We start from the raw sequence: 25,311 nt of genomic DNA on the forward strand, positions 1-25,311 counted from the left end.
CCATAAGTCGCCACACTGCGGCTGCCTGTCTGCAGCTGCTAATGCAACCCTCCACAGCGGCCACCTCGCTACTTCTTATTACTTTTCCATAAGCCTTATTACTTTTGTTCAAAGACTGGGTAGCGACATTACACATTACACTTATGTGTGGAGCCACAGTCAAGTAAATCTTTTGAAAGATATAAATGCCTTTTCACTGTGCAATAGGTTTTATTCCACATTCTACATTTCGTCCTTAGGCCATTAAGAAGTATTACAAGTTTGAAAAGCATTAGGCTCAAGATGAACAAAAGCCATGACCAAAATATGTGTCTTTGGTTACATAAACTAATTTTGTTAAAAGTAAATGCTAGAAAATTTGTGGAATACGCTAATTTACTGGTAATTAGCATGAATTCTTCACTTATATGGTTGTAAAACAAAATAGGCGACTAAATGACAGCCTCTCTGCATAGACACAGTGTAGCAAAATAATGTCTTAACAGCTGTCCTATCATCTTGTCCTCTCATATCGTCGATGTTTTCCATGTGTTTTTTCTTCACCGATTCTAAGGAGAACTACTCATTCTTTACCTTACCAGAGTATCTGATTTTCAAACATTCTTATGTAGCACCACATGTCACATGTTCCGATTCTCTTCTGTACCGCTGGCCGGAGTGGCCGTGCGGTTCTAGGCGCTACAGTCTGGAGCCGAGCGACCGCTACGGTCGCAGGTTCGAATCCTGCCTCGGGCATGGATGTGTGTGATGTCCTTAGGTTAGTTAGGTTTAATTAATTCTAAGTTCTAGGCCACTGATGACCTCAGAAGTTAAGTCGCATAGTGCTCATAGCCATTTGAACCAATATTCTGTACCGGGTTTCCCACAATCCGTGTTTCATTACCGTATAGAGCTGTGATCCGAACGTACATTCTCAAAATTTTCTTCTTCAAATTAAGTAGACTGCTAACAGCAAGGAATACCCATAGTCTGTTTCTTATGTCCTCCGTGCTACGCCGATAATGAATAATGAGCGTATGGCATTGGTGGCCGGGAGACCCCTCGCGGGGCGGTTCGGCCGCCGCTCTACACGTTCTTTAACGCCACTACGGCGACTTGCGATTGAATGAGGATGAAATGATGATGAAAGACACACAACACCCAGTGATCTCGCGGCAGAGAAAATCCCTGAACCCGCCGGGAATCGATCCCGGGACCCCGTGCGCGGGAACCGAGAACGCTACCGGAAGACCACGAGCCGCGGACGCTATGCCGATCATGGGTTATTTTTCTGCCTATGTAACTTTCAGTGCTTCGTGATCACCAATTCTGATGTTAACTTTCTTGGTGTTCTCATTTCTGCAACTTCATCTTTCTTCGTTTTACTCTCAATCCATATTTTGTCCTCATTAGACAGTCCATTCAGATCAACAGATCTTGTAATTATTGTTCACATTCACTGAGAATAGCATGTCGTCAACGAATCTTATCATTGTTATCCTTTTACCTTGAATTTTAATATCGCTTTTGAACTTATTTTTTATTTCCGTCATTGCTTCTTCGGTGTGTATACTGAACAGTAGGGGTGGAAGACTACATTCCTTTCTTACGCGGTTCTGAATCCGAGCACTTCGTACTTGGTCGTCTAGTCCTCTTCTTCCCTCTTGGGTCTTGTACATGTTGAATGTTACCGGTCATTAACTATAACTTACCCCTATTTTTTATCAGATTTTCGAACATCTTGCACCATTTTACATCGTTGAACGCTTTTTCCAAATCAACAACTCCTACGAACTTGTATTGATTTTACTTCACCCTTGTTTCCATTATCAACCGCAATGTCAGGACAGCCTCTCTGGTGTCTTTACCTTTTCTTAAAGTCAAATTAGTCATCATCTAACAGACCGTCAATTTTCTTTTCCATTCTTCTGTATATTATCCCTGTCAGCAACTCAGTAGCTTGGATGCAAGAGGTGTTAAGCTGCTTGTGCAATAGTTCTCGTACTTACCAGTTCTTAGCATCTTTGGGGTTCTATGGATGATTTCGTTTTTGAAAGTCTGGTGGTATATCGCCAGTCTTATAGATTCTACAAACAACTTGAATAGTCATTTGGTTGCCCCTTCACTCATGCCTCTGTACACATCCCAATCACTCTAAACGTATGCCCATGGTCCCTAAGTGAGATATACGATGATGACGGCATAGTTGTCTCACAGATTGCATCTAATATGGATTATCGATACAGCACGGAAACACTGTAACAAATATTCCCCACGCACAATCGAGATTTGGGGAGGGGAAAATTTTTTCTAGGTCCCTGTTTGAGCTAGCAACATGGGGTAAAACATTTTGGTTTAGCCCAGACCAGCGGGCATTTGCATAGCCATTCGAACATCTGTCTTACTGTAGCTATGTTACAGTATATTAAGCAAGGTTTAAACGACGAATCGGAGCTGGCGGCCAGGGAAATTGTGAAAATCGATTATTTCGTTGTGGCAAAGATTTTAATTGGGCCGAAATTAATGCTAACTAAATGGCACCATTTGTATGTGCACCGTTCGGATTTTACGTGCAAAACATGAAAAAAATACGTTCTTCTTGGAGGTTTTTGAAACGTGACACTTTTATACTGTAAACTGGTATAAATAGGTTCAAACTTTGCACGAAGTTAGATACATAGATAGTCAAAACGAATTTTTTTTTCAAATCCAGTAATCTGTACCCGTTGTCAAGACACGATGGTTTAAATTCGAGCTAAATGCAGAACGTACAATTCGTTCTTACATGAACTGAATGCGTCGAAACGGGTTAAATTGAATCAAATAAATAAAAAAAAAACATTCTCACGCTAAAATTGAGAACTTCCTTTCAAAGATCTAGATTCTTTCAAACTTTACGTGCAAATAAACATGTTTTCTGTGCGTCTTTTTCCGCGAGCCACTTCTGTTTTAAATTCGTGCGAATCGCTCCAAATTTTGTAAGAAGATGGAATACATGTAATTAATGAACGTCCTTTTATTTTGTGAAATCTTTATTGGTTGCCACGACAGAAGCAACATGGTTCGAAAGACAATAAGAACATCTTTATCGGATCAGTCGTCCTCCGAGTTCAACAAAAATCCACATCGATTGCCGATATTTGGGAGTCTAATGTCAAAATTGTGGTAGAGTGAAAGTTGGGTACCAGACTGAAAAATGCTCCTACCATGGGACAAAAATGTCAAAATTTTCCTGGGCAGAGTTAGAGATGTAAAAGTAGGGCACCAGCTTTTCGACTTATCTGATAGATTCAAAGACATTTACATCTACATCTACATGATTACTCTGCAGTTCACATTTAAGTGCTTGGCAGAGGGCTCATCGAACCACAATCATACTGCCTCCCTACCATTCCACTCCCGAACAGCGCGCGGGAAAAACGAACACCTAAACCTTTCTGTTCGAGCTCTGATTTCTCTTATTTTATTTTGATGATAATTCCTACCTATGTAGGTTGTGCTCAACAAAATATTTTCGCATTCGGAAGAGAAAGTTGGTGACTGAAATTTCGTAAATAGATCTCGCCGCGACGGAAAACGTCTTTGCTTTAATGACTTCCATCCCAAGTCCCGTATCATATCTGCCACACTCTCTCCCCCTATTACGTGATGACACAAAACGAGCTGCCCTTTTTTGCACCCTTTCGATGTCCTCCGTCAATCCCACCTGGTAAGGATCCCACAGCGCGCAGCAATATTCTAACAGAGGACGAACGAGTGTAGTATAATCTGTCTCTTTAGTGGACTTGTTGCATCTTCTAAGTGTCCTGCTAATGAAACGCAACCTTTGGCTCGCCTTCCCCACAATATTATCTATGTGGTCGTTCCAACTGAAGTTGTTCGTAATTTTTACACCCAGTTACTTAGTTGAATTGACAGCCTTAAGAATTGTACTATTTATCGAGTAATCGAATTCCAACAGATTTCTTTTGGAACTCATGTGTGTGCCGGCCGGAGTGGCCGAGTGGTTAAAGGCGCTACAGTCTGGAACCGCACGACCGCTACGGTCGCAGGTTCGAATACTGCCTCGGGCATGGATGTGTGTGATGTCCTTAGGTTAGTTAGGTTTAAGTAGTTCTAAGTTCTAGGGGACTTATGACCACAGCAGTTGAGTCCCATAGTGCTCAGAGCCATTTGAACCATTTTTTGGAACTCATGTGGATCACCTCACACTTTTCGTTATTTAGCGTCAACTGCCACCTGCCACACCATACAGTAATCTTTTCTAAGTCGCTTTGCAACTGATACTGGTCTTCGGATGACCTTACTAGACGGTAAATTACAGCATCATCTGCGAACAACCTAAGAGAACTGCTCAGATTGTCACCGAGGTCATTTATATAGATCAGGAACAACAGAGGTCCCAGGACGCTTCCTTGGGGAACACCTGATGTCACTTCAGTTTTACTCGATGATTTGCCGTCTATTACTACGAACTGCAACCTTCCTGACAGGAAATCACGAATCCAGTTGCACAACTGAGACGATACCCCATAGTCCCCCAGCTTGATTAGAAGTCGCTTGTGAGAAACGGTGTCAAAAGCTTTCCGGAAATCTAGAAATACGGAATCAACTTGAGATCTCCTGTCGATAGCGTCCATTACTTCGTGCGAATAAAGAGCTAGCTGCGTTGCACAGAACGATGTTTTCTGATACCATGCTGATTACATATCAATATATCGTTCCCTTCGAGGTGATTCATAATGTTTGAATACAGTATATGCTTCAAAACCCTACTGCAAACCGACGTCAATGATATAGGTCTGTAGTTCGATGGATTACTCCTACTACCCTTCTTAAACACTGGTGCGACCTGCGCAATTTTCCAATCTGTAGGTACAGATCTATCGCTGAGCGAGCGGTTGTATATGATTGCTAAGTAGGAAGCTATTACATCAGCGTAATCTGAAAGGAACCCAATCGGTATACGATCTGGACCTGAAGACTTGCCCGTATCAAGCGATTTGAGTTGCTTCGCCACCTCTAAGGTATCTACTTCTAAGAAACTCATGCTAGCAGCTGTTCGTGTTTCAAATTCGGGAATATTCCATTCGTCTTCCCTCGTGAAGGAATTTCGGAAAACTGCGTTCAATAACTCCGCTTTAGCGGCACAGCCGTCGGTAACAGTACCATCGGCACTGCACAGCGAAGGTATCAAAACCTCGATACATTCGCGCTTCCTGACGAATTACTCCTACTTCTCAAGCGCAGTGAACCCTCTTAGCTGCATGGCGTTTGCACACCTACGTGTTGCAATTTATAGGATAAAGTCCTAGATCCTGTGCCCAAAATCCACAAAGCCGTCAGCCATAGTAAACAATATATAATATCTATTTACTGAAGAGTGTACATGCAATATCTAAAAAAGTTTTTGTCGGGGGATAAGCTTTCTGGGGGTGGATTTGTTCCTGACGGGGCGGGGGGGGGGGGGGGGGAGGGAGAGGACACCAAAACAATCTTTTTTTCTCAGGGATTGGGGGGAGGGTTGATTTTTTTCCCTGAGGGGAAAGAATCTACAATAGCAAGTATCCGTGAATCGGGGTGTATCTATAATAGGATATATCCCAGAGTGGGGAAGCATGCATCCTAAAGTCTAATGTTACGTTGTGTCATACTGCACGACATGACAAAAGCCATGCTGGATGACATGATGGCATGTGTCATGTTATACGACATGATGTCATGTATCATGTTACTTAAATTGACACGATGCATTGTATTACATGATATGGGTACTACCACTAACCAGTAAAAGAGCGCGATATGTCAAGATGATTTGATTTAAATGTCTTTGAAGCTGCTATATAAGCCGAAAAACTGCTTCCCTTCTTTTCCATCCCTGACTCTGCCCAGGACGTATACACCTTCTTTCGTGCTATGATAGGAGCATTTTTCAGTGTAGTCTAAATATACCGACTTAGTGTTTTGCGGGAATCACGTCGTCTGTCTTTCAGCGATTACTATTTAACATCCCCAAACATTTATGCTACACTTTCATGGTAGCTGTATTGACCTGTTTTGATTCTAGCAGCACGTCTCTGATTTCATTCGAAGTCTGTTCTGTCTATTTCATTAGGACTAAAAACGTTAGAACAATACTTTAGAATTGGTCGCCCTATCGTCCTGTATGCTATTTCCTTTATAGATGCACAGTAGTTTCCCAGGACCCTTCGTACAAAGCTTCGGTTCACTTTTCCATATGAAAAGGTCAATGAAATGAAAATGAGAGATCGGATGCCACGGATTAGGGGATACACCACCATAGCGGAAAGTTTGGGAATTAATACTACAGCCAGAGAGATGATTTTCCCGACTTTGATAAATCTTTCACGTAAGGGAGAGTTCCTTATAACCATAGCACAGAAATTCATAGTGTCGGCTGCGTTCAAGTGTTTTCAGCGCTTTGTGACACAATTCTTATTTGCCAAAGATTTTTCTCTGTTTGACATTTGCAGGATACGAGATTTGAAATAGACGGACAAGGACATCAATTACTTATCTGAAAGTGGGTATAGATTGAGAAAGGTATACAACTAGCGTGAATTTTCCAACGTAGTTCTCTTTGCCTTGCCAGAGCACCGCTGCCATCAATGAAGGAATGGTGGGTACAATGAAGCGGGAAGAGCCTATGTGAAGCTGAAACTTTGTGATGGTCCGGGAGGAGTGCTTGGACGGCGTAAATGCTAGACAATGAAAGGTAGGCATCTGGATTCGAATCTCTGTTGAGAACGCAATTTTACCTTACCACATGTAATGCAGATAATTTCATTGAATCGTTTTTCTCCTCCCTGCACGTTTCTGTAATTCTCTTGCTGAATCCAAAGCGATATTTTAAATGGAGGTATATTCTCCCCTATTTAGTTTTTCTGATCGTCAGTTAAATGAATTTTAGTTACTTATTACAGACATTCACAGTTTAGATGAGAAGTAGATTTTGTGCTGTTATTTCCAGAGACCAACATTTTTCAACGTCGTGGGGTAACTGAAAAAGCTGATTTCCAGCAGCAAAGCTTATCCCTCACATGTTAGATTGCTGCTGTCAGATACAACATGCACCAGAACAGAGCGATTGTTCCACTGATACTGTCTGTCTAAATTTTCTGCCGTCGGTTTGTTAAATGTCGAACAGCAACCGAACACCGACATTGCAACGGAATTCACAGTGCTTCAGATTTATGTACAGCCTCTTCTCTCTCGATTCGTTTTCCTCTGTCCATGTTTTATAATACGTAATGCAAAAGGAATGTTTTTGATCACTGATATTTATCCATCTTCTCATGTCACGTAACAAAATTTCATAGAGTCACCATAAAATCATCGCATTAATATTTCCCACCGAAGCACATGCAATGTGTCGTTATCCCTTTTTGTGACTCAATTAGTCAACTTTTTGTCAATTTATGAAAAAATGAAAGAAAATTGTTCATCATATTATTTGCTCATTAACAAAGGAAGTTTTTGCATGTCATGAAACAACTAGTTTACAGCCTTGCCGAAAAAATAAGCATAATTACAAGACTCTCACACGTAAATGTAATATTCATATTCACTGATTGGTGCAGGCACTAAATATATGTTTACTGGTTACTTCTGGGGAAATACCAAGTGCAACTCAAACTCCACTGACAGTTCAAAACTGGTTCAAATGGCTCTAAGCACAATGGGACTTAACATCTGAGGTCATCAGTCCCCTAGACTTAGAAACTTCTTAAACCTAACTAACGACATCACACAAATCCATGCCCGAGGCAGGATTCGAACCTGCGACCCTAGCAGCAGCGCGGTTCCGGACTGAAGCGCCTAGAACCGCTCGGCCACAGCGACCGGCCCGCTGACAGTATTTCTGAGGTAGCTTAGGGACATTTTCTGGGTATTTTGGTTTAAAGAACTCGTGCTCTCCAGTATCTCGTCACAGATTAAGTGCACTTTGCTTTTTTTTGCTCCCTTTATTTTTTATCAGTATTGCACTGAAAATATGTGCAAACAGTGCAAATGTCGAGGGTATTTGAAACCAACCTCGCTCCATCCTCTCATGGTAACTGCTGTTGACAACTGTAATGTCCACTTCACTCTTCGTAGTATACCTTTCATTCAGTAGTGCTTGGTTCTGTCTCGGGTTTGTTTTTCGGGCATTGTTAGTTCTCCGTTAATAGTGACACACAACAGTATGGATAGGTTTACTGATGAAAAACTGGCCGATATGCACCTTGTGTGCGGCTTCACTGAATGCAATGGAAAGGCAGCACAATTGACGCTATGTTGAGCTTTTCCCACAGCAATGGTAACCACACGATAGTACAGGGTGATTCAGATAGAAAGAACAGATTTCGGTTGTTTATTACAAACTATGAAAGACAGAAACACATTGCACATGTTCAAAGTTTCATTTTCACTCACACTATACCAAAGACCCAAACTGAGTAACATGAGGTGCTCAAAAAACGTCTAAACGATAGTTCATTTCATTGCACACACGAACCAGCAGGTCCCTATTTACTGAACCGTCAGCAAGAGTTCGATTTCTCAGTTCTTGAAGCTGCCGTATGTGGGACAAAGAAAAAAAAAAATCGGAAGGTGTTAGGTGTGGCAACACGTTTCGATACCATCCCATAGGCGTCAAAGTTGGAAACGGAATTGTAAATTTCCCTCAGACGCTGATAGCGGTCGTGTAGGATCCGGCAGACACAATGGTACTCGCTCACTGATCCACGCCTCCACCGGCTCCGACTATGAGCGGCCCATGCCGCAGCGATACGGGACGGTCGGTGGCAGCCACACAGCCTCCTCGCACTAGGAGCCTCTTGCTACGTGACGCTTTGCAGACACCACTTTGTCGCGACTCCTACACCATCATTCATGATTATTTCAGAGACCCTCATTCTTGCTGACATTATGGTAGGTGGACTCTGTTTCTTGCTGCATAATTTGTAATGAGTCTTCATACGCATCGAGAAACACAAGCTAAGTAAATTTTCCGTTTACTGTGTTAATCTGTTTGCTGATCATTTCTGCTCCTGTCCAGCTTCCCTATGATGACGGTCGCCGCACCCGTGTGTAGCCCACCTCTCCCTACCTTTGTGTACAAATTGTGTACAACATGAGATCTGGTGACCTGAGAGGCCGAAAGCAAGGAACGAGATCTTGTTGTCCATCTCTTCCAATGCAGCACTGTGGGATGGTATTGTTAAAACAAAGTCACGACTCAAGGCGAAAACGAGGCGGGGCGCCATCACGCATAAAAATGAAATCATTGAAATCTTCACGAAGTTGAGGAACAGCAAATTTTGGAGCTGTCCAGGTATGACATTCCTGTCACAGATCCCTCCGCAAAAAAGAGAGGTCCCCAAACTTTGTGAACAGAAACGCCACAAAACACATTCAGTTTCGGTGAGACTCTTTCACTTTCGACGACGATGCCAGGTTTTGTGACCGCTGTATTCTTCCATTACGGCCGATTACTTTACCCGATGGATGAAACGTCGATTCGTCCGAAAAGATGAATTGATGGGAAAAAATGTGGTCTGCCATGTCCCGGAGAAGTGGAATGGGAAATTCGTACCTTCTGTTATTGTCGTTGGAACGTAACTGCAACTTGTAAGGCTTCATATGCAGGCGTCGTTTCAGAACACGCCACACCATTGTTTGATTAAGCTGAAGTTCCTGGCCTGTCCGTCTTGTGAACTTACGAGGGCTCCGTGTGAAAGCATCTTGGATACGCTCGACATTTTCATTACACGTGCGTGGCCGACCAGTGCTCTTTCTTTTGATTATACCGGATGGTTATAATTAAATTTTCCCTATTTAACACGTTGTGACACGGTAAATAATTACCGCACGAGTACCAGACTTGGTAACACTAATGTCCAGAGTTCGGAGTGCATGATTTCAATGCGTCATAGCGCCAACGTCCAGTTCCAACTCTGGCCACCAGGTGTCGTGATCATAGTGATTCATAGTCTCACACACCTTACAAGTCGCAGTGCACCTGTTGACGTGTCAACATGATCTTGGACAAAAGGAGCAGGGCATTATTGGTGAAGCTCTATTATCAAAACAACCGCAATGCTGCAGCTGCAATTCGAGAATATCGCCGGCTGAAAGCGTTACGGCAGAGTCCTCTTTCTCCACCTTCTAGGTGGAGCATGATCAGGAAGTTCGAATCAACTAGAGAACTGGGTGTTTCGCCGAGAAGAGCCGGCGATCGGTTGACGAAATCGCTGTGCTATGGCAGATAACGCTGGGTACAATTTCCGATCGTCAGGCATGTGCGTACTGTGTCACGACAGTTGAACATCGCATCGTCCCCGTACGGAAGGTGCTTCGAACCATTCTCAAACGGTAATCGTACAGATTCATATCGTACAGCAGCTTGCGCCACAAGACGCACAACGACGTGTTGACTTCGTTTTCCACTTTCTCGCAAGGATTGAAGTTGACAAGGGCTGGCCCTGGACAGACGAAGCTCATTTTTCCCTGACGAATGAAGTGAACACACAGAATGGACGCGTGGGGCGATCTTCGTTTCCAGTTACTGTGCATGAAGTTCCTCTGTATAGTGAACGTGTCACCTTATGGTGTGGCTTCAAGGCTATGTTCATCATTGGCCCGTTCTTTTATGAACGGGTTGGTGCTCAAGAGCCAAAGACGTGCAGTATGACTAGGCAGCGTTACTGCGATACTCTTCTCCAGCATGTCATACCAGCTCTAAAGGAGAGAGACGCTTTGAACTCAACAGTTTTCTTGCAAGATGTGGGCCAACCGCACATCGCTCGTGAAGTTCAAAAAATGGTTCAAATGGCTCTAAGCACTGTGGGACTTAATTTCTGAGGTCATCAGTCTCCAAGAACTTAGCACTACTTAAACCTCACTAACCTAAGGATATCTCACACATCTATGCCCGAGGCAGGATTCGAACCTGCGACCGTAGCAACAGTGCTGTTCCGGACTGAAGCGCCTAGGACCGCTCGGCCATAGCGACCAGCGTGAAATGCACCTGCTTCTCCTAAACACATTTGGAATTATCAGCCGATGGTTTCCAAATGCTTGGCCGACAAGATCACCTGATCTCACTCCCTGTGATTTCTGGTTGTGGCCGCGCGGAGTGACCGTACGTTGGAGGCGCCATGTCACTGACTGAGCGGTCCCTTCCGCCAGAGGTTAGAATCCTCCTTCGGGCATGGGTGTGTGTGTTGTTCTTAGCGTAAGTTAGTTTAAGTAGTATGTAAGTCTAGAGACTGGTGACCTCAGCAGTTTGGTCCCTTAGGAATTCATACATATTTGAACATTTTTCTGGTTGTGGGGCTGCGTGAGGGACAGGGTTTATGAGGACACGTTTACATGTGCCGATCAGAAGCGCAGCATATCAAAAGAGGTAGCCAGAATACTTACGGATGCTTAGTTCTGCTGTGCAGAATGCAATCCTGCGCTGTCAGACTCTTCCGGATACTGATGGGCGTCATACTGAGCCCCTTTGTAGCAGGAATGGTACCGGTATGTAATGGTATGATGTACTGTAGCAGCACATTAAAAGTGTTTTAATTGGATTGATTCTACATTATTTCTCTTCACCCCGTCCTTGAAGTTAATGCTACGAAGCCTAGCGTGAGTGCGATAATTAGTTACCATTATATAACGTGTTAAAAACGGATAGTTTAATTGTAACCATCCGGTAGAACTAATTTCCAAGAATTTTGTAGGCCAAAACCAGTCATAACTGTGCTGAAACTTTGTACCTTCCTCTATCCAGTGATATGCGTAATGCGTTTTTCTCTTATTGTTTGACTGTAATAAACGATTGAAATACGTTCTTACTTTTTGAATCATCCGGCACTTCAGTGCCTGAGAGTCGTTGCGCTAACATGTGTTTTGTGTTGTATATTTTGACTACTGTGTATCAAAAGCTTTCTCGCTGTTGCGAAGGTCTTGTCACAGAAATAAACGCAACTACAGTAACAAATCGAATAAATCGTAATATGATATCACTGTGGAGCGTGCCGTCGGGGACCAAGAGCCGCTTACTCCGCGAACTCAGAAAATATCATTGAGTAGTCTCCGAAACCTTGTTGGCGGAGTTCGGTATCTTGCTGTATAAACACAAGAGCAACTGCATCATAGTCCTCTACCTAGCGGCGTGCTGTAACCGCCCCCTCCTCCCACTCCGCCCCCGCTCCCAGCCCCTTGGTCTTAGAAGTTAGTTGCACATTTCATAGAACATTTGAACGATTCCTTTATCGAAATGATGCAGAACGATTCGGTTAACGGAGTATGTATACGTGACTAGCCTTAACATTAATAAAAACACTATCCCTTAGACCTACTCATGTAACTACACATAAAAACAACGTGTTGCTTTTTTCAGGCTACCAGTTTTTAAACAGAAATTTTTCCACGGAATAGAAGGAATTGTCCAGCAGAGTTGATTATAGGTTGGATTTAAAACTTGCAATGCTATCAGTAGACGTCTGATTTTATTGGGGAAATTATAAAAAAAATTGTTGCTGCGTATTGATCTCCTTTCCAAGCCGCTGACAGCTTTAATAATGATTAATAAAGGTCATTTTTTCACTAGTTATGTAGGTATCGACATCACTCTTCTTCTCAAATTGTGATTGAGTTTTTCATTTGTGAATATAAACACTGTGATGCCCCAGTTAAAATGCTGCAATTGAAATGCCTGACTATCTTAAGAGGCCTACATGACGTCCGCGAGTGAACACTCGGTTTTGTGCAATATTGTCTTTCTAACTAATCAGCTGGGATGAAACCAAAGTCTAAGGGTAACACCTCACATTAATAATCGAAATAATAATCAAAATGTGGCAAGAGGTACATGAAAAGCGGTATCAAGTTAAAAACATGTTGGAATGGTGGCTGACAATGGCTGATGCAAGCTAAGGCTGCTATTCGAAATTAATTAATCAACTATAGTTTCCAGAAAGCCAACTGGTTCCAATAAACCTCAAAATTCTATCAGAATTGTTTGTAAGATCTCGTCAGTAAATAACAGTTCAGCCAAACATAATACCGAAATTGAGACAAATTACGGCAAAACTTTTTCTGAGTTTCGAAGGAAAACTGAACGTACCGTTGTAGTGAGTCTAGCGGCAGGTGGGAAACCAGGAAGACCTATTTCAATCTCCCACTTAGAAAGGGAACGGAGGCTGTTATACACTGAAGAGCCAAAGAAATTGGTAAACCTGCCTAATGTTGCGTAGGGCGGCAGCTAGTAGAAGTTCCGCAACACGACGTGGCATGGACTAGAATAATGTCTCAAGTAGTGCTAGATGGAACTGATACCATGAATCCTGCAGAGCTGTCCATAAAACCATAAAAGTACGAGGGGTGGAGATCTCTTCTGAACAGCACGTTGCAAAGCATCCCAGATATGTTCAATAATGTTCATATCTGGGGAGTTTGGTGGATAGAGTTAAGTGCTCAGACTCAGAAGAGTGTTCCTGGAGCCACTCTGTAGCAATTCTGGACGCACGGTATGTCGCTTTGTCCTGCTGGAATTGCCCACGTCCGTCGGAATGCACAATGGTCATGAATGGATGCAGGTGATCAAATAGGATGCTTACGTACATTTCATCTGTCATAGTCGTATCTACAACTATCAGATGTCCCATTTCACTCCAACTGCACACGCCCATACCATTACAGATCCTCCACCATCTTCAACAGTCCCCTGCTGACATGCAGGGTCCATGGATTCATGAGGTTGTCTCCGTATCCGTACACGTCCATCCGCTCGATAGAATCTGAAGCGAGACTCGTCCGATCAGACAACATTTTTCCAGTCATCAACAGTCCAATGTCGGTGTTGACGGGCTCAGGCGAGGTGTAAAAGCTTTGTGCCGTGCACTCATCAAGGGTACACGAATTGGCCTTCGGCTCCGAAATCCCATATCGATGAAGATTAGTTGAATGGTTCGCACGCTGACACTTGTTGATGGCCCAGCATTGAAATCTGCAGCAATTTACGGAAGGGTTGCACTTCTGTCACGTTGAACGATTCTCTTCAGTCATCGTTGGTCCCGCTCTTGCAGGATCTTTTTCCGGTCGCAGCGATGATGGAGATTTGATGTTTGACCGGATTTCTGATATTAACAGCGCACTCGTGAAATGGTCGCATGGGAAAATCCCCACTTCATCGCTACCTCGGAAATGCTGTGTCCCATCCTTCGTGCGCCGGCTGTAACACCACGTTCCAACTCAATTAAATCTTGATAATGTGCCATTGTAGCAGCAATAGCCGATCTAACATCTATGCCAGACCGTTGATGTCTTTGTCTTATAAAGATGTTCTGACCGCAGCGCCGTATTCTGCCTTTTTACATATTTCTGTATATGAATGTGCATGCCTATACCAGTTTCTTTGGCGCTACAGTGTGTAAGAGAATGGAAAAAAACCTGTGAACTATAAACCAATCGCTCGGTGCATCGCTTTGAGATTAAAGCAAACCAATTACTGATTAGTCCCAATCAAATATGTGCCGTTTCGGACAGAAATATTTACCCCGCCTTACTGTCGTGCTTAGATTGTATTTCGCAAGAAAACAGACCTACCAAAGTAGGCAGCAATTTTATTAATAGACTTTAAATGTATGGAAAAGTCATGAGTTTTTGAGTAAGTTCACAAATACAGTTCAGAATATTTTGCGCAATGCTGTGTGTCAAGTCATTATCAATGGTTGACTAAATGGGTAAATTCCCATCAACAGACAGACAAAGTTTCCCGTTACCTAGGGTGTTATTTGCAATAGCTGTAGATACTCGAATCGAGAACAGCTGCCAACATGAGTAACTTAGAAGTAAATATCCACGGATTAGAGAAGCAACTTAAATCACTTAATAAAAGCGAGTCTTCTGGTCCAGACTGTATACCAATTAGGTTCCTTTCGGAGTATGCTGATGCATTAGCTCCATACTTAACAATCACATACAACCGTTCGCTCGACGAAAGATCCGTTCCCAAAGACTGGAAAGTTGCACAGGTCACACCAATATTCAAGAAACGTAGTAGGAGTAATCAACTAAATTACAGGCCCATATCATTAAAGTCGATATGCAGCAGGATTTTAGAACATATATTGTGTTCGAACATTATAAATTACCTCGAAGGAAACGGTCTATTGACATACAGTCAACATGGGTTTAGAAAACATCGTTCCTGTAAAACACAACTAGCTCTTTATTCACATGATGTGCTGAGTGCCGCGGTGGTCTAGCGGTTCTCGGCGCGCAGTCCGGAACCGCGCGACTGCTACGGTCGCAGGTTTGAATCCTGCCTCGGGCATGGATGTGTGTGATGTCCTTAGGTTAGTTAGGTTTAAGTAGTTCTAAGTTCTAGGGGACTGACGACCACAGATGTTAAGTCCCATAGTGCTCAGAGCCATTTGAACTATTTTTGTGCTGAGTGCTATTGACAAAGGATTTCAGATCGACTCCGTATTTCTGGATTTCCGGAAGGCTTTTGACACTGTACCACAGAAGCGGCTCGTAGTAAAATTGCGTGTTTATGGAATATCGTCTCAGTTATGTGACTGGATTTGCGATTTCCTGTCAGAGAGGTCACAGTTCTTAGTAATTGACGGAAAGTCATCGAGTAAAAGAGAAGTGATTTCAGGCGTTCCCCATGACAGTGTTATAGGCCCTTTGCAGTTCCTTATCAATATAAACGATTTGGGAGACAATCTGAGCAGCCGTCTTCAAAAAATGGCTCTGAGCACTATGGGACTTAACTTCTGAGGTCATCAGTCCCCTAGAACTTAGAACTACTTAAACCTAACTATCCTAAGGACATCACACACATCCATGCCCGAGGCAGGATTCGAACCTGCGACCGTAGCGGTCGCGCGGTTCCAGACTGTAGCGCCTAGAACCGCTCGGTCACTCCGGCCAGCACCAGGTTTCATTTCGAGGTTGACGACCTAGTCTATAGAGTCCCCCCCCCCCCTCCCCTACTCTATGGTGTGGGACACGCTTCGTCTGGCTCTTCCGCTAGGGCAAGTCCGGCTTGAGTGACCCACTACCGCCGGCATAGCCCCCTGCTTCTTCAGAGCTCAAAAGCCTCCCTGCCCGTCACATAAGATGCCTTCGACAAGGCGGTATCCCCTGGGGAGGATATAATTATTTATGGAGTACATAATTATTTATGTTTACAACAATAATTGGTTTTCTATTATGTTCTGTTATATGATGTTATTATTTGAATATGTTAAAAGCTAAATAAATATTTTGAAGAAGAAAAGAGCCCTTAAATTTTTAATAAAGAGCATTCTACCCTGTTACTGGCTCCTGCTGATGTGCTACATAGATCGTTAGGTGACTATTTGCTGTACAGAACTGAATGTAATGCACTTTTTTTCAAAATTTAGGGAGAGTCTATTTTCAGAGGATCACGTAATAATTCTTTGGAAAATACCATTACCGTTCTATTCTGTTGCTTTCTCTGTAATGGGATTTACCTGTGTTGTAAAATAATATCGTCTGTAAAAAGTACCAGTTCTGCCTGTTGCATTTTAAGTGGAAGGTGAGTCACATTATTACGTGTTTCTCCCCAGCGTGGTCCAGGGCGGTGCTGTCGCTGCTGGGAGTACTGGCTATTCTTAGCTTTTGAATGTCCCTGTTAACAAAGATCCATAAAAAGAATAACATACTAGACTAATGTGGAAGCGCTCTATTGGATGGCCATCTAAAATTCCGCTTCAAAAAGCGGGCTGAATCGAGTTGCACTTTCCAAATACGAAAGTGCCGATATCTGACGAAACACCAGAGAAAATGCGCCTGACGACTCTTAGGAGAGACACCCGATATAAGGAACAGGAGTGGAACCTAAATTGAACCCTGTGTGACTCTGTGACTCCCGTTGTGATTTCTCTCAAGTCATTACAGTTCTTATGCTTCCAACATTGTCTGAATTAGTCAGCACAACGTTTTTCGTTTTGTTTGTTAAGTGTAATTCAAACCAGTTGAGTACATGTACATGTCGTGTGACTAGGGCCTCCCGTCAGGTTGACCGTTAGCCGGTTGCAAGTTTTTCGATTTGACACTACTTCGGCGACGTGCGCGTCGATGGGAATAAAATGATGATGATTAAGACAACACAACACCCAGTCCCTGAGCGAAGAAAATCTCCGACCCAGCCGGGAATCGAACCCGGGCTCTTAGGATTGACAGTCAGTCACTCTGACCACTTTTTTTTAAAATCTCATTTTGTTCGATAATGTTCGTTGCATTTGTTCGAGGCGGACGTCCCCTGACACTCGTTCAAGTTCACTGTTGCTCCTTTTACGGAGTTTTTTTTATTACAGAGGGCAGCTAACCCTCTGACCGAACACGCTGAGCTACCGTGCCGGCACCACTCAGCTACTGGGGGACGGACACCAATTGAGTGTAAGGCCATCAGTTTCATAAAAGTTTTTCTTAGAGTGTAATATGATCTACAGTACACAATCAAACGCCTTGAAAAGATCACATAAAATACCAACAAGAGATATTTAAATTAAGGCTTATAATACTTGATGAGTGAATGTATAAACAGAGTTGTCAATCGAGCAACCTTTCTGGAATCTAAATTGTGATATGCTGAGTTAATGTTCCTGCTTAAATATAACGTTACTCTTCAGTACATTGCTTTCTGAATGTTTTTGAAAAAGATGTCAGTGAGGAAATAGAGAGCGTAAAAACTATAGAGGAAGACAGAGATTGGAGTACATCCAGCAAATAAGTGAGGACGTAGGTTGCAAGCGCTACTCTGGGGTCAAATGCTTGGCATAGGAAACAGGAGAGGAATTCGTGGCGTGTCGCATCAAACCAGTCGGAAGTCCACATAACCAGCATCGTGTTGGTGGAGTGTTTCTCAAACCGTTTTGTCACAATTCGGGTCTTGCTGAAAATACTCCTCATCCGCTGGGTGCTATAAGCTAAACCACAGAAGCAGGTGACCGGAACATAGCCTTATTTATCGTTTGCTGGTGAGCGACAAAGACCCTAATTTTAAAAGAATGCCTCTAGAAACTTCGTGAACCGTATCCTGTTGTAAAGCGGAGTACATTCGCACAATATTACGCAACGTTCTACAACTCAGCAGTCCGTGAGAGCTTATTTCACGGTTCTAGCGTCCAATGGCGGTGTTCTCTGACGCCTGTAACCCACTGCTAGCGGGTATTCGCGTTTGGGGCGGTCATTACTGGGTGGTATGGCTGCTCGTTTTTTGTTGTTGTCCATCACTGAATTAGTAAGTGATTTGTTGCACTGTGACCTGCCTATAAGCTGTTACATTTCGTAATAGTCGCTAGTGACCTACACAATAACACATGTCGGATCCTCGTAGATATAGTAGTGCTGTCCCTTAAACACAGAAACTATGTCTAAATCAGATGACCCGTGAACACAAATTGTAAAAGTAGACGATGAGGTTATCAGCAACGTGAGAACAACGGTAGATGCCATTTTTCAATCAAGACGTTGACCTCATGGAGTTGGTAGTACCCATTAGTTAACTATCTTGATGAACAGGTGCGAGGGGCACAGATATGGCTAGGCTACTCATCAACTCGCACTGCAGACAGCGTGCTGAGCCAACGACGGACTGCCTCGTGATGACTGGGTGTTGTGTGATGTCCTTAGGTTAGTTAGGTTTAAGTAGTTCTAAGTTGTAGGGGACTGATGACCATAGATGTTAAGTCCCATAGTGCACAGAGCCATTTGAACCATTTGAACCAACGACGTACTGATAAATGATGATACCGGTTGGAGGCAGCGAGGCTTTCCTGGCGCACAATCAGTATGCCTGCCGGTTGTCTCGAACTCTCAGACTCTTCGGTTGAAAACTACTCTGGCCTATCACGAATTCCTATGAGCACAGAACATAGCTCTGCCGATGTTTAACGCTATTTATGTGCATCGCCAAACTCTTTGGGCCGTGTCAGGCTACTGTACCATGGGTAAGGTTATGGAAGAAACTTCGGCAGCCGAGTACTTGCTACGTCGATATTCTCCGGCCGGGAGAAGGACTGTCGAGGGTACTGGACTGAGAGAACGTGGGTAAATGCTTCACAGCATGGTCAGCTACTTCTTGATATACAACGTTGGACTTAAGTGACATTAGTACTAATTTTAACATCAGCACAGCCAGTTACGGCGATTAATGTAATGAGTTACACTGTGAGAAACCAATCTAAATCGGAAGATGGCTTTTAGTGGCCAAACCCTGTAGGAATGAAAATAATAATAAATAACAAGTTATAGAAACATTTTTATAACAATATTTTGCATGACTTAACTAAAAGAAGGGATCGGTTGATAAGATGCATTCTGAGACAGCAAGGAATCGTCAGCTTAATATTAAAGCTAGGCGTGGGGTGGGGGTAAAAACTGCATAGGGAGTCCCAGAGACGAGTACAGTAAGCAGGTTCGAATGGATGTGGATTTCAGTAGTTATTTGGAGATAAAGAGGCTTGCGCAGGGTACAGCAGTGTAGAGCGCTGCATCAAACCCAGTCTTCTGTCTGAAGACCAAAACAACAACACCAACAACAACATTAAGTGAAACTGTTGACAAAATTCCACATCTTTTGAAGGGGACCTCTTCAAGATGTTGTGGTACATGAGTCATCTTAGTGGAGATGATTGCTAAGTGAGCCTGTAAAGAAACGCGCTGCTCTTCTTTGCGTCTTCTTTATTACCTCTGACAATCCTGTCTAGTAAGGATCTCACACTAGCGAGTAATATTCAAGTGTTGGTCAAACTAGAATTGTGTAAGCTACCTCCTTCGTGGATGGGCTGCATATCCTGAAGATTATTCCAGTGAACCTCAGTTCGTCTTACCGACGATTTATTCTTTGTGGTCTTCCACTTTAAATCGCTCCTAGATATTTTATGGGTGTGACTACTTTCAGGGATTGTTCTGCAATCGGCTAATCTGACAATAACAGGTCCGTCTGCCTCTTTACGCCCAATATATTTCAATTGTTTACGTGCCAAGCGCCAATTCTCTGCAGGTCTTCTTCGGTCCAATTTCCGGGCGTTGCGACTTCTCTGTGTACAACAGCACCATCTGCAAAAACTCCATGAAGCTTTCAACATTAACAGCTAGGTCATTTATGTAAATTGTGAAAAGTAATGGTGCTACAACACTCCTTTTGGGTCAGCTCGGATTTACTTTTACGTCTGAAGATGTCCGCTCTTCGAGAGTGACATGCTGTGTTCTGTTTGCTAGAGAATATTCAAGCCAATCACACCACTGGTCTGGTATTCAGTACGATTCTGTGTGTGTGTGTTTTTTTTTTTCATTAGATGGCGGTGCGGAACTGTATCGAACGCTTTCTGTAGGTCAAGGAACATGGCATCGACCTGGGCGTCGGCATCTACTGCTTTCTGGATCTCGTGGACAAACAGGGCGAGCTGGGTTTCACGCTATCGTTGTTCTCCTCCCCACTCATCCACTGTCCAGTGGCATCGTTCTTAGCACCACCTCAAGCGTCGCTCAGCATTTACTACAACGATGTGTGGCTTATGAGGTGCTGCTCTGTCATCGTGCTCCATTATTTGTAACTCCCTACGCAGTCATTGTACTTGTTCGACTGCTGGCTGCACTTTGGAACTCACGATTGAGTTCATCCGCTGATTTCATGCGATTTTTTACAACCGCTCTCAGCAATGCTAGATGGTCAGTACGTGAGGTCCGTATGGTTTTAGTTTGGCTGCGGTTTTCCCTTCATGTTTCCGAGTCACCGTCACATCAACAGCAGTCGCTGTTGGCAGCTTCAGAAGGATTTAAATATCTCTGACGGATCTACTAGTCAGGTGACATCCAGTGATTAGTCTATGTTCGAAGCCACTGAGGTCCTCTGACCGACTCAGTCTGCTGTTACTGCTTCTATACTAACAACCCGCCAGATCCCACCTTCTTTTATAATGACGGGTCTGCCTGTCCTGACAAGTAATTATCAATTTCATACTACTGATGTGTATCGGGGTACTTGGATCACTGTAATTAACTCAAGCAACACACATTTCGTAAATGTTATTATAATAGGAGGTTACGTTAGACATCATATTTAAGTTTAATCCTCATACCGTTAGAAAGTGTCTCCGTCTATTCTAAAGTCGGCGCCGAAGACCCAAAAAGTAGAGCATCCAGAAAACTCTTTCATCATTTATTTATTTATTTGCACGTCAAGTTCCGTAAGACCAAATTGAGTAGCAAATCTCCAAGGTCAGTACATGAAATTACAACATAAAGGGAATAACAGATAAAAATAAAATGTTTATGAACCCAAAAAAAGAGTTAAGTCATAAGTTTAAGTAAATGCTATCAAAATTTTAATGTAAGAATGAGCTTAATTTTTCAAGGAACTCCTCAACAGAATAGAAGGAGTGACCCATGATGAATCTCTTAAGTTTCTGTTCGAAGGCGCTTGGATTACTGCTAAGAGTTCTGAATTCTTGTGGTTGCTTATTGAAAATGGGTGCAACAGTATACTGCACACCTCTCTGCACAAGAGTTAAGGAAGTCTGATCCAAACGCAGGTTGAAATGGCTCTGAGCACTATGGGACTCAACTGCTGAGGTCATTAGTCCCCTAGAACTTAGAACTAGTTAAACCTAACTAACCTAAGGACATCACACACATCCATGCCCGAGGCAGGATTCGAACCTGCGACCGTAACGGTCTCGCGGTTCCAGACTGCAGCGCCAGAACCGCGCGGCCACTTCGGCCGGCCGCAGGTTGAATTTCTGCCCAGTATTAACTGAGTGAAAGCTGCTTATTCTGGAATAAGCTGATATTGTTAACAAGAAACGACCGTGAAGAATATATATATTGCCACGCGGGATTAGCCGAGCGGTCTAGGACGCTGCAGTCATGGACTGTGCGGCTGGTCCCGGCGGAGGTTCGAGCCCTCCCTCGGGCATGGGTGTGTGTGTTTGTCCTTAAGATAATTTAGGTTAAGTAGTGTGTAAGCTTAGGGACTGATGACCTTAGCAGTTAAGTCCCATAAGATTTCACACACATTTGATTTTGAATATATATATTGGGAAGCCAATGTCAAAATACCCAGACTAGCGAACAGGGGTCGACAAGCGGTTCGCGAACTTACACCATTTACTGCCAGAACCGCCCGTTTCTGAGCCAAAAATATCCTTTTTATAATGGGAAGAGTTACACCAAAATATAATACCATACGACATAAGCGAATGAGAATAAGCAAAGTAGACTAATTTTCGCATCGAACAATCACTTACTTCAGATACCGTTCGAATAGTAAAAATGGCAACATTAAGTCTTTGAAGAAGATTCTGAACGTGGGCTTTCCAATTTACTATCTATCTGAACACCTAGAAATTTGAACTGCTCAGTTTCGCTTATCATATGCTCTTTCTGTGAAATTAAAACGTTTAAAAATGTCTTAATACTGCCAATACCCTCTTTATCGAGTACTCTCCACACATACGCAACCGGTACAATTGTCACACTTTGCCTGTCTCCGTTGGTAGGTGCGGCATCGCTACTGCAGCCGAGCCGGTGGTCTGTGCAAGCGAACAGCGACGCCATCTGCCTGGAGGCGGCGCGCAACGCCACACCGGACCCCGTGTGCGCCTCCAATGGGCAGACTTTCCACAACTTCCTCGCCTACCGCTGCTACATCCGCTTTTTCAAAGGTAGGCCCCTAGATTTACTTTTCTTGAAATACGCTTTATTGGTAACCAAGAAAACTATGTTCATCAGACGCTCAGCCACACTAAACAAGCTCACTGGACAAAGTGTTAGTCACACTCTTACAAGAGATTTCTGGTCGTTTTGGAGCGACCTTACCCTCGACCGCCACCTTACCATCCAACGCAATGCTCACAACAGACTCCGACTCCTGAAACTCCTGTCCAGCCAGACATGGGGTCTGCATCCTTCCACCATCCTTCACATCTACAAATCCTTGATCTGCCCCATTCTTTGTTATGCCAGCGTTGCTTGGATTTTTTGCCCCTCCCAAGTCCTATAAAGCCCTCCAAATCCTCGAACGCTATGCACTCCGCCTCTCCTTCCACATCCGCCTTCTGTTGCCCATGTGCATCCTCTACGACCTCATCCCCTTCCCACACCTTCTCCTTTTCCTTGAACATATCTGCACCCTATATATTGTCCGCCACCTCGATACCCCTCACCCCCTGGTGTCCCCCTTCCTCTTCACCCCCAGCCCGTTGTGTCCCACCCTGTCTCCATCTCGACACCCTCTGCCTCCTTTCCCAATGCAACTTCCAGCATCTACCCCTCCCGGATGCTGAGCTTCTCCCTGACATGTACCCTTCCTTCCAACTCTAACCCCACCTTCCTCCTGCGTCCTCCTCAGGGCTTGCTCTCCTCCCCCTCCCTTCTCCTGAGCTGCTTTCCCCTCCTATGTCCCCTCCCTCTCCTGTGCTCCCCTTCAGTGTCTCTGCACCCCTCCTGCCTTGTCTCCCCTCTTCATCTCCTGCCCCACCTGTCTCCTGCCTCTTGGTGCACCTGCTGACACCCCTACTCTTTTCATCCTGGCCCCTTGTTCTCTCCTCCTTTTCCATCCTCTCAGGCCTCTCCCTCGACAGGTCCTACCTGGCAGTTTTATTCTTCATCATGTGTGCTGAAAGTGGGTTTAAAGTGTCATTCTGGAGTGTTTTTAATACTGAGGCCAACTTTTAACCTGTGCATGTGACTTCAGTGTCTTTTTTTGTGCTCTACGAATCGCCAACTGTGTTTTTTTTTTACTTTATGTCGACTTTTATAATCTTCCCCCCATGAACGTTTCCATGTCAGTGTATTTTTACCTCCATTATCTCCCCTTACTCTGTTTTATGTCGTCCTTTTTTATCGCCTTTACATGTAACATTTTTTCTTCTATTAGCTGTCATGTCACTCAGCTGAAGAGCGGCGGATTGTGCCGCTGACAGCCCTCCCCTGCCCATATGAGACTACTACTAGATGGTCACATGACTACCATCCACAGACGTAAGTCACGGCAGTGGAGTGGCGTTATGTAGCAGTCTGTTGTATGGAATCAGTGCATCATCGCAGTAACTTGGGTCGGCTTGCAGCTGTGACAGAGATACAAAGGAGCTATCGTGTTTTAACCAGCCCAAGGACACAGAGTGGATGAAGTCGCCAGATTTTTTGGTAGATGAAGTCGCCATCTTTTTTGGTGGAACAATGCAAAATGTCCATTCTGCCTACAACGCATAATGGCCACTCGTAGCCATGTAACGAGGGGGAGGAGGTTAGTTTTTAACGCCCTGTTGACAAGGACATCATTAGAGACGGAGCATAAACTCATATTAGGGAGGGATGGAGAAGGTAAGCGTCTGTGCCCTTTCGAACGAATCATCCCGGCATTTGCCTTAAGCCATTTAGGGAAATCACGGAAAACCTAAATCGGGATGGCCGGACACGGGTTTGAACCGTCGTCCTTCTGATTGCGCGACCAGTGTGCTAAACACTACGCTATCCCGCTCGGTGCCATGTAAGAAGGCGGACGTAGCGTGGTTGTAAGCACATCCGAACAAACAAGGACCGGAGACGAGTGTGACGCGTTTGCAATCGCTTTCAAACACGGCAGGAATTACTGTTGTCGCTGAATGCAGGTCGATCTGAACCAGTTTCCTGGCGTGCATTGCGAAGGGAACAGATTGCAATGGAACTTTGTAGTAGGGTACGTTGCCACATGTAGCTGGACGTCGTCAGTGGGTCAAGGAACACAGAAACTGGACGGTATCCGACTGGAGGCGTCTAGTGTAGAGGGAGCAGTTGAGGCCGAAAGAGGGTCTGTGATGGTTTGTGCACGTTTTTCGTACAATGATTTCAGCTCATCAATTGAGCTTGTCGTGAACGTGAATTGCAATGTATATTTCAAAATTCCCTCTGACAAAATGTTGCCACTTGTTCTACATCACATCGCATTCCAGTAAGACAACAGCCATGTTCACAGTGCTGCAAGCATACGTTCATAGTTCCTATTTGGAACAGGAACTACAATGTAGCAATTAACACCCCCTCAATTCGGTAGCTCACCGGGATCTAGCCATCAATTAGTTGCTTTAGATGGATATGGGGTACGTTCTTAAACTTATCAGAAATGAGATCATTTTCGATGCAAGAGGCGGTGTTAGCGTGATGTAACCTGTCCAGGTTGCTTGCCATGTTGCATGAGAACAGAAAAAATTTATTCCATTACGACAAACATGCTACTTTTGAACTACAAACGTTGTACTTTTCGCTCTCAATATGCTCATGCAGTGTATGTCTAATTGGCATCAGACTTCGTCA

General features: G+C 43.9%; 1 protein-coding gene across 1 annotated transcript in view; it reads left to right on the plus strand.

The window, feature by feature from the left end:
- LOC124776944 (serine protease inhibitor dipetalogastin-like) overlaps positions 1-25,311 on the plus strand; it is a 382,087-nt gene that overhangs the window by 139,018 nt on the left and 217,758 nt on the right. Inside the window, exon 2 of the mRNA XM_047252169.1 lies at positions 22,518-22,682. Within this exon, the coding sequence (XP_047108125.1) occupies positions 22,518-22,682 (165 nt within the window). The remainder of the gene's footprint in view (positions 1-22,517; positions 22,683-25,311) is intronic.

The sequence above is a fragment of the Schistocerca piceifrons genome, chromosome 1, assembly GCF_021461385.2.
Source record: "Schistocerca piceifrons isolate TAMUIC-IGC-003096 chromosome 1, iqSchPice1.1, whole genome shotgun sequence".
Taxonomy (NCBI): domain Eukaryota; kingdom Metazoa; phylum Arthropoda; class Insecta; order Orthoptera; family Acrididae; genus Schistocerca; species Schistocerca piceifrons.